This window comes from Thalassophryne amazonica, chromosome 10 (genome assembly GCF_902500255.1).
Source record: "Thalassophryne amazonica chromosome 10, fThaAma1.1, whole genome shotgun sequence".
NCBI lineage: Eukaryota > Metazoa > Chordata > Actinopteri > Batrachoidiformes > Batrachoididae > Thalassophryne > Thalassophryne amazonica.
This window is the reverse complement of record NC_047112.1, coordinates 63,471,734-63,486,964: the sequence shown is the minus strand read 5'-3', so window position 1 is coordinate 63,486,964 and position 15,231 is coordinate 63,471,734. Positions and strand designations below refer to the sequence as shown.

The following is a 15,231-nucleotide window of genomic DNA, read 5'->3' as shown; positions in this document are numbered from 1 at the left end:
CATGCGTGATTTTTTTCACGCCTGTCGATTGCGTCATTTGCTTGTAAGCAGCCTTTGTGTGAGGATGGGTGGAGTCTCTCGTCGTTTTTTCTTTGCAAGGAAAATGGTGGAACAACTGGAGCAGCGCGACTGCATCACATTTTGCCAGAAACTGGGTGACAGCCAGGTGGAAACCATTCGGATTATTCAGACGGCTTTCGGTGACGGGCATCACATAGATAAAGGAGCGGTACAACTGGAGAGCGAGCCACACTCCGGTCGGCCATCAACATGCTAAAATGACTGGATCATTTCCAAAGTGAACTCTGTGGTGATGCGCGACCATCGTGTGACTATCCTTGTGGAAGAGGTGGACATCAGCACTTTTTCTGCACATTCCACTGTGACAAAAGATTTTGCCATGAAAAGAGTTGCAGCAAAATTCATGCCGATGGGTTTGGCATGACGCTGATGGCAGAGCAAAAGCGCCTCCATGTTGAAGCCACACAGGACATGTTTGGACATGCCCAGCTCTTCCACAATTCTCGGATAGTCACACGACTGAAAAGCCACCGAAAGCCATCTGAATCTTCCGAATGGTGGAAGAGCTGGGCATGTCACAACATGTCCCTGTGAGAATTCAACACGGTGGTGCTTTTGCTGCGCCATCAGCTTCGTGCCAAAGACATCAGCATGAATTTCACTGCAACTCTTTTCATGGCAAAATCTTCTGTCACAGTGGAATGTGCAGAAAAAGTGCTGATGTCCACCTCTTCCACAATTTCTCGGATAGTCACACGACGGTCCCGCATCACCACAGAGTTCACTTGGAAATGATCTGGTCATTTCAGCATGTTGATGGCCGACCAGAGCGCGGCTCGCTCTCCATCGTTGTGCGGCCGTCTTTAAACCGGTTGTACTGCTCCTTAATCTGTATGATGCCCATAGCATCATCACCGAAAGCCGTCTGAATAATCCGAATGGTTTCCACCTGGCTGTCGCCCAGTTTTCTGGCAAAATTTGATGCAGTCGCGCTGCTCCAGTCGTTCCACCATGTCCTTGCAAAGAAAATCCGATGAGAGACTACACCCATTCTCACACAAAGGCTGCTTACAAGCAATGACACAATCAACAGGCGTGAAAAAACTCACACATGCGCATGAAGGTTCAAGGTTGGCTCATGCAAGCACACGTGATTCAAATCATTAGGGTTTTGAAAAAATAAAAAGGTCGGATACTTTCTAACAGACCTCGTATACAAGAATTCTTTTCAAATAATACAGGAATGTGATAAACTGTGGAGACATTTAATTTCATGAAATGCATAGCTATTGCTAGCATTATAACAGAGTAACTGCCTGTACGCTGCTACCTGAACAAATTACACTGCAATTGGCCGATACATTGTTTGAGGGTGTGTAGTGGGAAAATGATCATTTCTCTACATTGATTGTGGACCCACTGCTTCTAAATCAGAATCAGTGGGTCCACAATTTATTTACCAACCTTCGTTGAAGACATTTCAATTGTGACTCACCTTTCTGACGGGGACTTGTCTATTGTTGCAGGCAAGACGGAGAATCGTCCGCCATTTCAGACAGTTTTTATTTGTTCTTTGTTAATGTACCTTTTTGATGGGGCAGCCACCATGGTTCTCTGGTGTGAACTGGACCATTAATATCTCCAGCTTCACCAGTTTGTAAACCGAAGTTATGGTCCCACATGTAAGGAAATAATAATAATAATAATAATATATAATAATATCCTCTGTGTGTTGCTGTGGGACTTGATAGGTTAAACATGTTCCTCCGAATGCTGCAGATCTCTGCTGCAATTACCGGTTTGCCGGCAAGCAAAGTTACGTCCCTCATGTAAAGGAAAAAAAAAAAAAAATAATAATCATAATAATATCTCTGTGTGTTGTTGTGGGACTTGACTGATAAACCATCATTCCTCCTAATGCTGCGGCTCTCTGCTAAGTAAATTTGAAAAGATATTCAAGATTCCAGAATCAAAAAACGTCAAAGTGAATCACTGTTTTAAATCAAATGGCATCATCTCTTTCCAAACAGTGTAATACAGAAAACAAAACTACAACCGACCAACTCCCTGGCCATGTGAAGACAGTGATGTCTGTACATCACGACATAATGCTAAACCTGGTGAAACCGGCACAACCATTGCTTGTAATTCTATTTCAAATGAAGGTATTTTGAGAGTTTCATATATAATAATTTTTAATTTAACCTGGTATTATATTATACCTGGTTTTCATATACTATTGACTTGAAGAAATTTTGATTCTAGACAACATGATTAGCATCTTGAAACAAAACTTATTAAATGCATTTATTTGTAGTGCAGTGTAGTGTAGAACATTAATCATGACTCAACTCTTAAATTCCTATTTTATGATCTAGCCAGCTGCCAACAGACACTACTAGCATTACAGAAGGCTGCAGGAAGTGTAACACAAGTTGGCTTTTGGGTTCTTTGTGAAATGGAGTGACTCAATGTGCAGGTAGTTCAAACCCTGTAAAATCCACAAACCACAGACCTCCTGCAACCTTCCCCTCAGTAATACAGGGCCAACTCAGCAGCCTGTTGCTATCATGTTCAGATTCCTTTTGGCAATCCAAGAGGAAAGTGTGTGAGCGATATCGTGTTGGGCTAGCTTTTATTTGAGCTAGATGTTTACAGCAAGGCCTCAACACATCTTAAACAATATTAATTTATTCATCAGCAGATCAGGGTGAGGGGTATAAGTGTTATATGATGTACACCGGTATGAACTGGCCTTAAGGCATGGACTTTGAGTATAGTGTCCGACCTGGTACAGAAGACTTTGCCATCATCAATCTGCACCAATGAATTGTCTAGAAAACGTGAGACCACCATGTGGTTTTTTTAAACTTTCCTCAAATCTGTGAGATCTCCATCATGGGAGCAAATTTCAGAAACTAACTTTGTTTGGCTTCTCCCAATATTAAAAACAGTATCCACATACATTTGTTGATTTGGCACAAACTCTGATAACTTTACCGCAAGAGGGAGACAGAGAGCTCAGGAGTTGTCAAGAGACCTACAGTATGAATGGAGAAAGTGACCGCCATCAGCGAAAGTAAAGCAGGGAATTAGAGAAATAAAAGTTATTTTATGTTTGTTTCATGGCAATTATGCTCTAAAACAAAAATAAACATGGCCATACTATAACATATGTGTCCTCCTCGTGTCTTGCTGCACTTACATCAGAGACGTATTTAAGCTGGTTGCCGTAGGTTGGCCTGTGGGCCAAATTTGTTTTTGAACAAACACAAGAATTGACAAGCTCTCTGGAAATTAATAAATTACTGTTAAGCAGATACAAAAGTAGGTTTGTTTACATTGTGAAATGTTATTTCACATTTACAAAGTTCATTTTCTATTAAAGGACATGTTGCACCAAAATCATAATTTAGATTTAGGCTGTTAGTGACCATCCAATGATCCACCGGGATTACGTTGTGTACTTCCGTGACGGGTTTCAAAGTATACAGCATTCGCAGCAAACAGCTACCGAGACTTCTGAAAACAAAGTACTTGTGTGTTTCCAACAGGTGACGTAGCTACTGGAAGCATCCCAGCATGCACTCCAATAGAATGTAGCTGCGAACATTAAGAACTGAGGCACAGATTAATTCCAAAGTTTACACAAGTGTGTTGCCGTGTTATGATGACTCGTTTTTAAGTGAAAACTGGTAATTTCAATGCAGTCACGGTAAAAGCAGCAGCCCCGAGAAGATTCAGTGCACCTGCGGCCATGAGTAATAAGCGCAGCCTGTCAATAACAATCTCTGTTCGAGGATCAGCTTTGTGCACAATTAATTAAACTATGTAACAAATTTTTATTTTTGTTTGTTCCTGGGTACACAGTGTGTTTTCCTAACCTGTTATGCCTTAAATAAATAGGAAATAGCTGTTATTCCACAGAAACTTTGCTTCTGTGATCAGGACAATGATATTTTGAAATTTGTCTGTTGTCTGTCGATTTGCCTTCACTACTACTGAGTAGTCTTCTAGAATATTCTTGACTGCGAGAACTGTCCAGAATTTTCTAGAAGTTTCCAGAATTATCTAGAAATTTCAAGAAACTTTTAGAACTTTCTAGAACGTTAAAAAAAATAAAATCAAAGTTTGTGCTGAATGTAGTCATTTTTCCATAGACTTTAGACATAAGCAGTTGAAATATAACACTTAGAAGCCAGGAACAAAAATTGTGTTACATAGTGTTATGAGTGTTATCAATAAAAGCTTAAAAAAAAAAAAAAAAAAAAAAAAAAAAAACACCTCCTAGGTATAAAAAAGGGAAGCACTGTGAACACTTTCCCGATTTACTGAAATTATACACAATAACAGATTGCTATGAGTGCTATATTCCATTTCTGCTAATAATCACCCCTAAATCCTACACACTGTAGCTTTGTACCCTCTTGAATTTAAGGTTAAAAAAAATACTATCACATCTTGTTTTGTTTTAATTATGTTGTGGTGGTGTACAGAAGCAAAATGACAAATATTGTGTCACTGTGCAGATGCTTGTGTACCTGACTTATGTTTTGGATATTGTCTGAAAACCTGAGACATATAGCAGCACTGATATGAGAATGAGAAGACTACAGATTGGTAGAAATCACCTCCCAACCTGTTGTGTGGTGGTCTAAAACTGGATCTAAAACGTGGTAGACTAGAACAGGACAGATTAATCCAGTTTGTCCTGTCACATCAGTGGACCACTGCTATCCTGCATTCTGCAGCGTGCGTCGTGCATCAGGAAAGTTTATAAAAAATGTTGACAAATGAATGAATTTAAGGAAATGGACTTTTTTTGTTGTCTTTGACAATAAGCACAATGGTTCTGACCTGAGCTCAATTTGAGCTTTATGGAAAAAGCCACGAATACTTATGTACATGTGATTTATTTGTATTTTTAATAAATTTGCAAAAAAAAAAAAACAAAAAAAAAAAAAACACTTTTTCACATTGTTATTATGGGGTATTGTGGTGTAGTAATTTTGAGAGAGAGAGAGAGAGAGAGAGAGAGAGAGAGAGAGAGAGAGAGAGAGAGAGAGAGAGAGAGAGAGAGAGAGAGAGAGAGAGAGAGAGCAAAAAAATTTCATCCATTTTGGAATATGGCTGTAACATAAAATGTGGAAAAAGTGAAGAACTGCGAATACTTTCCGGATGCACTGTACACAAACGCACATTTTTACTAGATATACACACACGCTCATCGTCAACCGCTTGTCTAAGATTGGGTCACGGTGGGGCTTGAGCCTATCCCCAGCAGTATAGGGCGTGAGGCGGCGTACCATCAATGGAACAGTACGCCAGTCTGTCGCATGGCCACAAATAGACAAGCAAACACATTCACACCCAAACACACATCTACAGACATTTAAAATTTCCAATACCCCTAGGCTGCATGTCTTTGGATGTCAGGGATCGACATAACCATTTGCCCACTGATTTGACCCATTTTTGGGCCACTACGGGCCAGTACAACTTATCAAATGATGGCCCGCTTGGGCCACTACAAAAATATGCAAAATTCTATTAATTTTACTATATTTTGCACCGGCAAAGTCGAATTTCTTCACATCTCCGTGTCATCCACTTTCACTGAGTCCGCCATGTTTGTTTTGGTCTCGCACCACGCTTAGGGTTGAGTATCGTTAAGAAATTATTCAATCCACCGATATCAATGGTCTTTTTGCTTAACAATTCCCCTATCGGTCCTTCAGAGCAGCCATTGTTTTTGAAAATGATCATTTCTCTACGTTGATTGCAGACCCTGCAGCGGCTCTGTAATCAACCACTTCTGCAGAGCGACAGCACTCTGAAGCGTGAACCAATGAAGAAATGCTTCGATCAGCTGGCTCAATAGACTTTATCTTAATTTTTCCCCACTAAAACCCTAAAGAGCATATGCCTGTGAGTAATATATACTCTTATTTTAAACCGACCTGTTATGGCCTTCTGAAACAGTTGATAGATGTATTTTATAACTTAAAAACGGGACTGATGCTAAAGCGTTAGCATGTCTATGGTGTTTTCAATGTTAAAGTTAGCATTAAGCTGTTCGCATCTGAGCACGTTTGTGTGCATTTGTTTTCTGTAAAATAATTAATGGTTCAGCGTTTGTCGCAAAAGAGTCAAATGTATTAAAAATTGTAATTTTTTAATTTATTTTTATTCATATATTCATAATAATAGCAACAACAACAGCAATAATAGTAATAATAACGCTTCAGAAGCGGCAAGTCCGCTTCTTAACTCCTCTCAAAGCCATTAAAATATGTCAATCGTGACTGTGAGTCACTTTTGTGCAGATTAAAGTCGCTAAGTGGGACTCTTGTCTTGTTGCAGTCAAGAAACGAGAAATTGTCCTCCATTCCATTTGCACAGCTCCAACCAAACGCTGCACGGCTCTCTGCCGAGATAGAGTCCGGTCGGAATTAATAACTTCAAAACAAATTGCCGCTTTAAATAACATGACACCTCTTTCCAAACGCTGTAATACATACAATAAACTACAATCAACTAAAACGTTGTTTTTTCTTCCCAAAATGAGACGTGCATTCTTTATGAATTAAACTTAATTAAATGCTGACGTGCAGCACATCGAGCAAGAGCTCAGCTCAGATGTATGTAAAGACATTCATGCCAATAATGTCTGAAAAGGAAATGCTTTTTGACAAAAACTACAGATTTTGTTTATTTCTATTTATGTTCAGAGATCAAGGAGCCACCATGTAGAGTTTACTTAGGTCCAGAGTTTAAGGATGCAGTGACCAATTTCATATTTATTTACTTTAAGACTCAATAAAATGTTGTTGACATAGAAAACCTGTAAAGCCTACTTTTAGTACACAGAAAATTCACAGGAGGTATCAATAAGGAATCAGATCAATAAGCGGTATAGATAACGGAATCGATAAGGAATCGGATCGATAAGCGGAATCGATAAATTTATCGATAAGCGGAAGTGATAATTTTATCGATATCGATAAAATCTTATCAATACCCATCCCTAACCATGCTCCCGCAGAATCTCTGTGGTCCTACACTGTGGGCCACTAACTTCTAAATTCTACTGGCCCTGTGGGCAAGTGGGGCTAAATTGGTTTATGTCAAGCCCTGGATGTGGGAGAAAGCTGGAGCCCCGAAGAGAACCTATGCAAACACGGGGAGAACAAACTCCTCACAGAAAATCCTTGGGTGGGAATCAATCCCATGACCTTCTCGCTGTGATGCACCAGTGCTAACCACTAAGCAACTGTGCTAGTCTCACTAGATATACAGCCTTCTCAAAATTTGATTTGCAATGCTTGTAATTAGGTGTGAACAACTGTGCATGGTGGTAGTGGTGCTAAGGACCTTACCTTGATCATACGTGAGAGGTCCCCAGCATCTGCTAGCTCCAGTACTATGTTCAGCTCATTGTCCTCAATAAAAGATGCATGGTACTTTATGACATTGGGGTGGTTTAATTGCTGTGAAGGTGATAGAAAAAAAATTTATTTCAGAATAAAATAGTACAAGAAAGTGACAGCTCTCAGATCTTTCCATAGTCACATCTAATTTGAGGGTTACCATCATAATCCCTTGTGGAAGCTACAGATTGTTATCACCTTCTCACAAAGCCACAACGTATTAATAACAGACACCTCTAATGACACATCAGAGGCACATCATTCGATAATTGTCAGCTTATTGATAAAAATAAGAATGCACCATAAAAGCAAAAGTTCACAGTGTTCTGACAATTCTGTCAAATGCAAAGAAAAGGAAACCATTGCACAGTAGCTGTCCTGAAAGTCTTGAATCAGGTTTTCTCAAGATTGTAACAAGGTAAATTAACTTTTCACACTGCCAAATATTTATCTGCACTGTACTTAAGATCACTACTGTAAATCATACATAGCAATTTATATGCTACCCAGTGGGAAAATGCTGTACAGTGCTGTTGTAGTTCTAGGAAACCAATGGATCCATCACTTGCAGGAGGAGAATACATCACAGAATGTACAAAAGATTTTTACATTCACCAGCTAATGCCAATTAAAGAAAAACGGTTGAATCCATTGGTAAGTGTGGCCCTAATGAGATGGTTTTGTCCTCAAGTGTGACAAAGCTGGGTGACATGTCACAACAACCCCTCTGTCTGTGATGACAACAACCCATGTGTGAGACACACAAACACGCACACGCCTGACAGGCTGACACGGCTGGCAGTCAGAAAAACAAGCTTCCCGGACTCATGTCTGGCTGAGATTCCTTCCTGTTGGTTGGTCAATAAGCCAGGAACAGCATTCCCTGTAGTAAACAAAAACTATCTATCCACCACAGGAAAGAAGAAGGGAGGGAGGCACAATGAAAGGAGAGAAGCAAATGACACTGTGGCACAGACAAGAAAAAGGAATGATAGAGAAATGGCACGCAAGGAGGGAAGCAGAACAAAGGTGAGGAAGGAAAAAAAAGCTGGAGGGATAAGGTGAGCAAAAATAGAGAAAAGGGGAGGAGAAGGCAAGAAAAAGGGGAAGAAGCCGATATGTGGAGATCTGGAGACATGGAGCTGTGTGGCGTGGCGATGTCGGCGGGGGGAGTGATGCGAGCAGACGGAGCGGTGTGACACACATCTTCCACTCGGCTCCGTTCTGCTTTCTGTGCTGTGATTAAAGAAATGTTCATGCTCTGGATGATGCCAAGAAAAGGGGAAAGGAGAGCACAGTGCAGTACACTACGCTACACTACACTCTCCACTCCATCTCTGCATCCTTCCACAATCTTCTTCCTCATTCGTTCTCTCTGTCCCTCCCGCACGTCTCCATCTTTCCTTTTCCTCTCCCTTGTCCTCTCTTGTCAGATGTATTTTTGGCTCAGAGTGGCAGTTCTGCACAGCTCCACACTGTAGCACAGCCAGGGAATGATGACAACAGCACCCCCACCACCACCACCACCACACACACACACACGCCAAACTAACAGTTTGAACCTCAGGCAAAGAAATTAACAGATACAGTCAAATGCAGATGTTTGTGTAATTGATAAATGGGCCTTTATCTGCGTTCCAACAAGCTTACCTGTTTCAGTCATTACACAGCATATCAAACATTTACAGCTTGTGTGATTACTTAATCATGTGAGATTACAGCTGATAGTTACCAACAAACTGGTGAAATAGTGACATTAGTGTTTCAGTTAAGGCTCCAACTACTGATATGTCATTATCAATGATCTGACAAGAGTTTTTAATGATTAAAATTTGAAGTCTAAAAAAAGTGTCAGAAAATAATTTTACATATATACATACAGTGGTACCTCGCTATAACGCGGTTCACCTTTCGCAGCCTCGCAGTTTCGCGGATTTTTTTTAGTGCAATTTTGCATGCTGCTGCTTCTTTTTTTTTTTTTTTTTTTTTTTTTTTTTTTTTTTTTTTTTTTTTACCGCGCACTGTGTTCTGCGTCCTTATCAGGCGGGCCGGTCGCAGCACCACAATTGCTCTCACTGCCTCCGATGCGCTTACCGAGTCTGCGGGCTGGGTAAGTGCCGCAGCGAGCTACTCACACCGCCCCACTGTCTGCTGTACGGACTTGCAGCCAAAATCTGGCAACAGGTCCAGAGACTACGCTCGCTGTTTTGATGCAGAGTGCTCCAGCAGCCCGCAAGGATAGAATTCCTGCAGAAAAATCCGCAGTGCTGCATGGTCTTTGTATCCGCAACCGCAGAGCTCCGTGGCTACTGAAAGAGGTATGTATCTTTATAATGACTTGTAACATGCCCAGCTCTTCCACAATTTCTCGGATAGTTACACGACTGAGAAGCCACCGAAAGCCGTCTGAATCTTCCAAATGGTGGAAGAGCTGGGCATGTCACAACATGTCCTGTGAGAATTCAACACAGTGGCGCTTTTGCTGCGCCATCAGCTTCGTGCCCAAGCCATCAGCATGAATTTCGCTGCAACTCTTTTCATGGCAAAATCTTCTATCACAGTGGAATGTGCCGAAAAAGTGCTGATGTCCACCTCTTCCACAATTTCTCGGATAGTCACACGACGGTCCCGCATCACCACAGAGTTCACTTTGGAAACGATCTGGTCATTTCAGCATGTTGATGGCCGACCAGAGCGCGGCTCGCTCTCCACTGTTGTGCGAACGTCTTTAAACCGGTTGTACCGCTCCTTAATCTGTGTGATGCCCATAGCATCATCACCGAAAGCCGTCTGAATAATCCGAATGGTTTCCACCTGGCTGTCGCCCAGCTTCTGGCAAAATTTGATGCAGTCGCGCTGCTCCAGTTGTTCCGCCATTTTCCTTGCAAAGAAAAAACGACGAGAGACTCCACCCATCCTCACACAAAGGCTGCTTACAAGCAAATGACGCAATCGAAAAAACTCACGCATGCGCACAAAGATTCAAGGTTTGCTCATGCAAGCACACGTGATTCAAATCCATCAGGTTTTTGAAAAAAATAAAAAGGTTGGATACTTTTCTATCAGACCTCGTACATATAAAACGGCTGAGTGGATCCTTGTCGTTTGATTGGTGCTTTTGGGGGTGGGGTGGGGGGAGACGACTCTCCCGAGACATAATTTGATTGAGCTAACTGATGCTGCTAATTCTTGTAAGATACACACACACACACACACACACACACACACACACACACACACACACACACCCCAAACCCACTGTGCTGTCTGTTAGCAGGAAAAGAGAAAAAAGCTGGACTCATTTCTAAGGTGATTTTTTTTTTTTTTTTTTGGCTGCACTGAGGACATACACAGTTGATTGAGCTGGTTGCGCGTGTGGGGGGGGCAACGACACGATGATTTGATTGAGCTAAGTGACGCTGCTACGTGCACGCACGCACACACGCGCACACACACACACACACACACACACACACACACACACACAGACACATAAAAAAAAAATCCACTCCGCTGTAAGCCGTCTGGATGCATGAAGACCTGTTCACATGAAACGCTGATGTGATTTTTGGCTGGACTGAAAAACTACACAAAGTCTTTTTTGTTGTTGTTGTTATGGAAGTCCGAAGTCAGTGCACAGCATTACGGGACTACAAGTTACAGTGGAACACTAAAATGTAAATCCCTTTTCTGTTGTTTATAAATTAATAAAATATAAAATGACAAGGATCTACAACCCCTGGCAAAAATTATGGAATCACCGGCCTCGGAGGATGTTCATTCAGTTGTTTAATTTTGTAGAAAAAAAGCAGATCACAGACATGACACAAAACTAAAGTAATTTCAAATGGCAACTTTCTGGCTTTAAGAAACACTATAAGAAATCAGGAAAAAAAAAAATTGTGGCAGTCAGTAACGGTTACTATTTTAGACCAAGCAGAGGGAAAAAAAATATGGAATCACTCAATTCTGAGGAATAAATTATGGAATCATGAAAAAACTAGTATTTTGTTGCACTACCTCTGGCTTTTATAACAGCTTGCAGTCTCTGAGGCATGGACTTAATGAGTGACAAACAGTACTCTTCATCAATCTGTCTCCAACTTTCTCTGATTGCTGTTGCCAGATCAGCTTTGCAGGTTGGAGCCTTGTCATGGACCATTTTCTTCAACTTCCACCAAAGATTTTCAAATGGATTAAGATCCGGACTATTTGCAGGCCATGACATTGACCCTATGTGTCTTTTTGCAAGGAATGTTTTCACAGTTTTTGCTCTATGGTAAGATGCATTATCATCTTGAAAAATGATTTCATCATCCCCAAACATCCTTTCAATTGATGGGATAAGAAAAGTGTCCAAAATATCAACGTAAACTTGCGCATTTATTGTTGATGTAATGACAGCCATCTCCCCAGTGCCTTTACCTGACATGCAGCCCCATATCATCAATGACTGTGGAAATTTACATGTTCTCTTCAGGCAGTCATCTTTATAAATCTCATTGGAACGGCACCAAACAAAAGTTCCAGCATCATCACCTTGCCCAATGCAGATTCGAGATTCATCACTGAATATGACATTCATCCAGTCATCCACAGTCCACGATTGCTTTTCCTTAGCCCATTGTAACCTTGTTTTTTTCTGTTTAGGTGTTAATGATGGCTTTCGTTTAGCTTTTCTGTATGTAAATCCCATTTCCTTTAGGCGGTTTCTTACAGTTCGGTCACAGACGTTGACTCCAGTTTCCTCCCATTCGTTCCTCATTTGTTTTGTTGTGCATTTTTGATTTTTGAGACATACTGCTTTAAGTTTTCTGTCTTGACGCTTTGATGTCTTCCTTGGTCTACTAGTATGTTTGCCTTTAACAACCTTCCTATGCTGTTTGTATTTGGTCCAGAGTTTAGACACAGCTGACTGTGAACAACCAACATCTTTTGCAACATTGCGTGAGGATTTACACTCTTTTAAGAGTTTGATAATCCTCTCCTTTGTTTCAACTGACATCTCTCGTGTTGGAGCCATGATTCACGTCAGTCTACTTGGTGCAACAGCTCTCCAAGGTGTGATCACTCCTTTTTAGATGCAGACTAACGAGCAGATCTGATTTGATGCAGGTGTTAGTTTTGGGGATGAAAATTTACAGGGTGATTCCATAATTTATTCCTCAGAATTGAGTGAGTCCATATTTTTTTTTCCCTCTGCTTGGTCTAAAAAAGTAACCGTTACTGACTGCCACAATTTTTTTTCTTGATTTCTTATAGTTTCTTAAAGGCAGAAAGTTGCCATTTGAAATGACTTTAGTTTTGTGTCATGTCTGTGATCTGCTTTTTTTTCTGCAAAATTAAACAACTGAATGAACATCCTCCGAGGCCGGTGATTCCATAATTATTGCCAGGGGTTGTAGTTTAGCCATTATATAAAACAAATAATGAATGTTTTTACATTCTTTCAATGGAACGAATATTTAATTCGGTGAAAGCTGGAACAAACCATTCAACTCGGCGAATGAAATATTCGTACCATTGAACTCATAAACATGCATTATTTGTATAATTATATATATATATATATATGTGTGTGTGTGTGTGTATATATATATATATATATATATACATACACACACACACTCAAGTGCTGACATCTTCAAATATTTTACTTAATATTAATACTTTAATATTTTACCAAGGGGTGGTGGCCAAGTGGTTAATGCGCTTGGTTTCAGTGTAGAAGGTTCCGGGTTCAAATCCCACCCCTGCCACATTTCTCCATGTAATGTGGAGTTCCGTCAGGAAGGGCATCCAGCGTAAAACCTGTGCCAATTCAACATGCAGATCCACCTTGGATTTGCTGTGGCGACCCCGAGCGCAAACAAGGGAGCAGCAGAAGGGACTTACTTACTTACTTTAATATTTTACCAAAATCCTAAGAAATATAATTTACAATGATGCAAATCTTTCGACTGCAGAGGTTGGAAGCAAAGGCTGGTAATTTACCTTGATAACTGACTTAAAAGTATATGAAAAATATATTTTAGGCTACCACAGTGCTGCTACTATTGGATCTTAGTGCAGGTTTTCATACGGTTGACCATCATATATTTCTGGATAGGCTCAACAGTCATTTGGGTACTACTGGCCAGGTTCCCTCATGGTTGGCCAAAAAAAAATAAAAAAATGTCGGAGTGACTTTTGATCCCCACACTGTTATTTGACCTACCTATTAAAGAAATAACAGAGTGCATTCTTTCACCTGCCATAATATTGATTTGAAAGATTCTGTTTATGGCTCTTGCAGAGACTTTGATTTACGCCTTTGTTTCTTCTAGAATAGATTCCTGTAATGTCTTATTTTCAGGCTTACCGCAGACAAGCATCAGAGGTCTACAGATGATGCAAAATGCTGCTGCTCAATTTCTGTATAGGAGAAGCAAGCCTGATCTTGTTACTGTGATTTTTGCCTCCCCCCCAAACTGGCTTCTTGTCCATGCAAGGTCAGAGTTTAAGGTTTTATTATTAACATACAATATCCTTCATGGACTAGCACCTCCATATCTGGCTGAGCTAATTTAACCTTATGTACCGGTAGAAGCTCTGCATTCTCAGGATAAATGGTAAAATGGACTGCATTTACATAGCGCATTCCATCTGCATCAGACGCTCAAAGCACTTTACACATCAATGCCTCACATTCACCCTGATGCCAGGCTGCTGCCATGCAAGGCGCCCACTACACATCGGGAGCAACTAGGGGAGTAAGGACCTTGCCCAATGGCCATTAGTGATTTTCCGGACAGGCTGGGATTTGAACCGAGGATCCTCTGGTCTCAAGCCCAATGCTTTTCCACTAGACCATCACATCCCCTACCTCCCCTCAGGATGCACAATTACTGTGAGTTCCAAAGGTTAAAAAGAAGTCAGCTGGTCACATAGCTTTTTCTTATCATGCCACATGTCTGTGGAAGTTTTCCTACTGAGATAAAACCATCTCTTGATTCATTCAAATCCAGATTAAAGACTCATCTGTTCTCTGTTTCATATGATTAATACAGACTTGTATTGAGTTCCCATCCACCCTAAATTTCATGCTATTTCATGCATCTCACTTAAATGTAACCTGTGGACTTCAGCACTACAAAATATACAACACCACACCAGTAACAGAGCTGAAATTGTCCATCATTAACTTTATTTATGTCTGTGAGTACTAAAAGCCTTTTTTGAAAATGTGAGGGGCAGATTCTTTTTGATTAAAAGAAACTTCTCTGCGTTGTTTCTGTTTCTGTTTTATCTACAATGTGAGACACTGAGCAAAACAGCTTTTCACTCGCCACACTATTTTTAACTGTTAAATACGTACAGGTAACATACACAAATACATACCATAAATGCTCCCCCCCCCCCAAAAAAAGGTGGAACATGTAATATTGATGAGCACGGTGTTGCACGGCATCTCCACACCACACAGAGACAAGATGGAGTAATTTTAACCTTATTTTATTTTTTCTTTGTAGATCAAAGGATAAGTTCATCATGTGCACACAGAATAGCCTGTTGCCTGTGGTAACTGAGACGTTCATGAATGAGGTGTTGTGTGTTGGGGGGGGTTTGGCTGGACAAGGTTGGGTTGTTTTGTGTTTATTTTCCTTCCCAGGTGATTTGGGGCTGTTCTCTGAGGAAAATGTGCTGCAGAAGAGTCTCTCTCCTCTGTTACGATGATTGGCTGCACCTGTTGCATTCTCGTGCGGCTCTCTATCAGGACAATCCACGACACCTGTGATGT

The 15,231-nt window shown here is 40.8% G+C and overlaps 1 protein-coding gene across 1 annotated transcript in view; it reads right to left on the bottom strand.

The window, feature by feature from the left end:
* LOC117518877 (serine/threonine-protein kinase Nek7-like) overlaps positions 1-15,231 on the bottom strand; it is a 268,541-nt gene that overhangs the window by 104,572 nt on the left and 148,738 nt on the right. Inside the window, 1 exon segment of the mRNA XM_034180120.1 lies at positions 7,401-7,511. Coding sequence (XP_034036011.1) covers positions 7,401-7,511 — 111 coding nt within the window.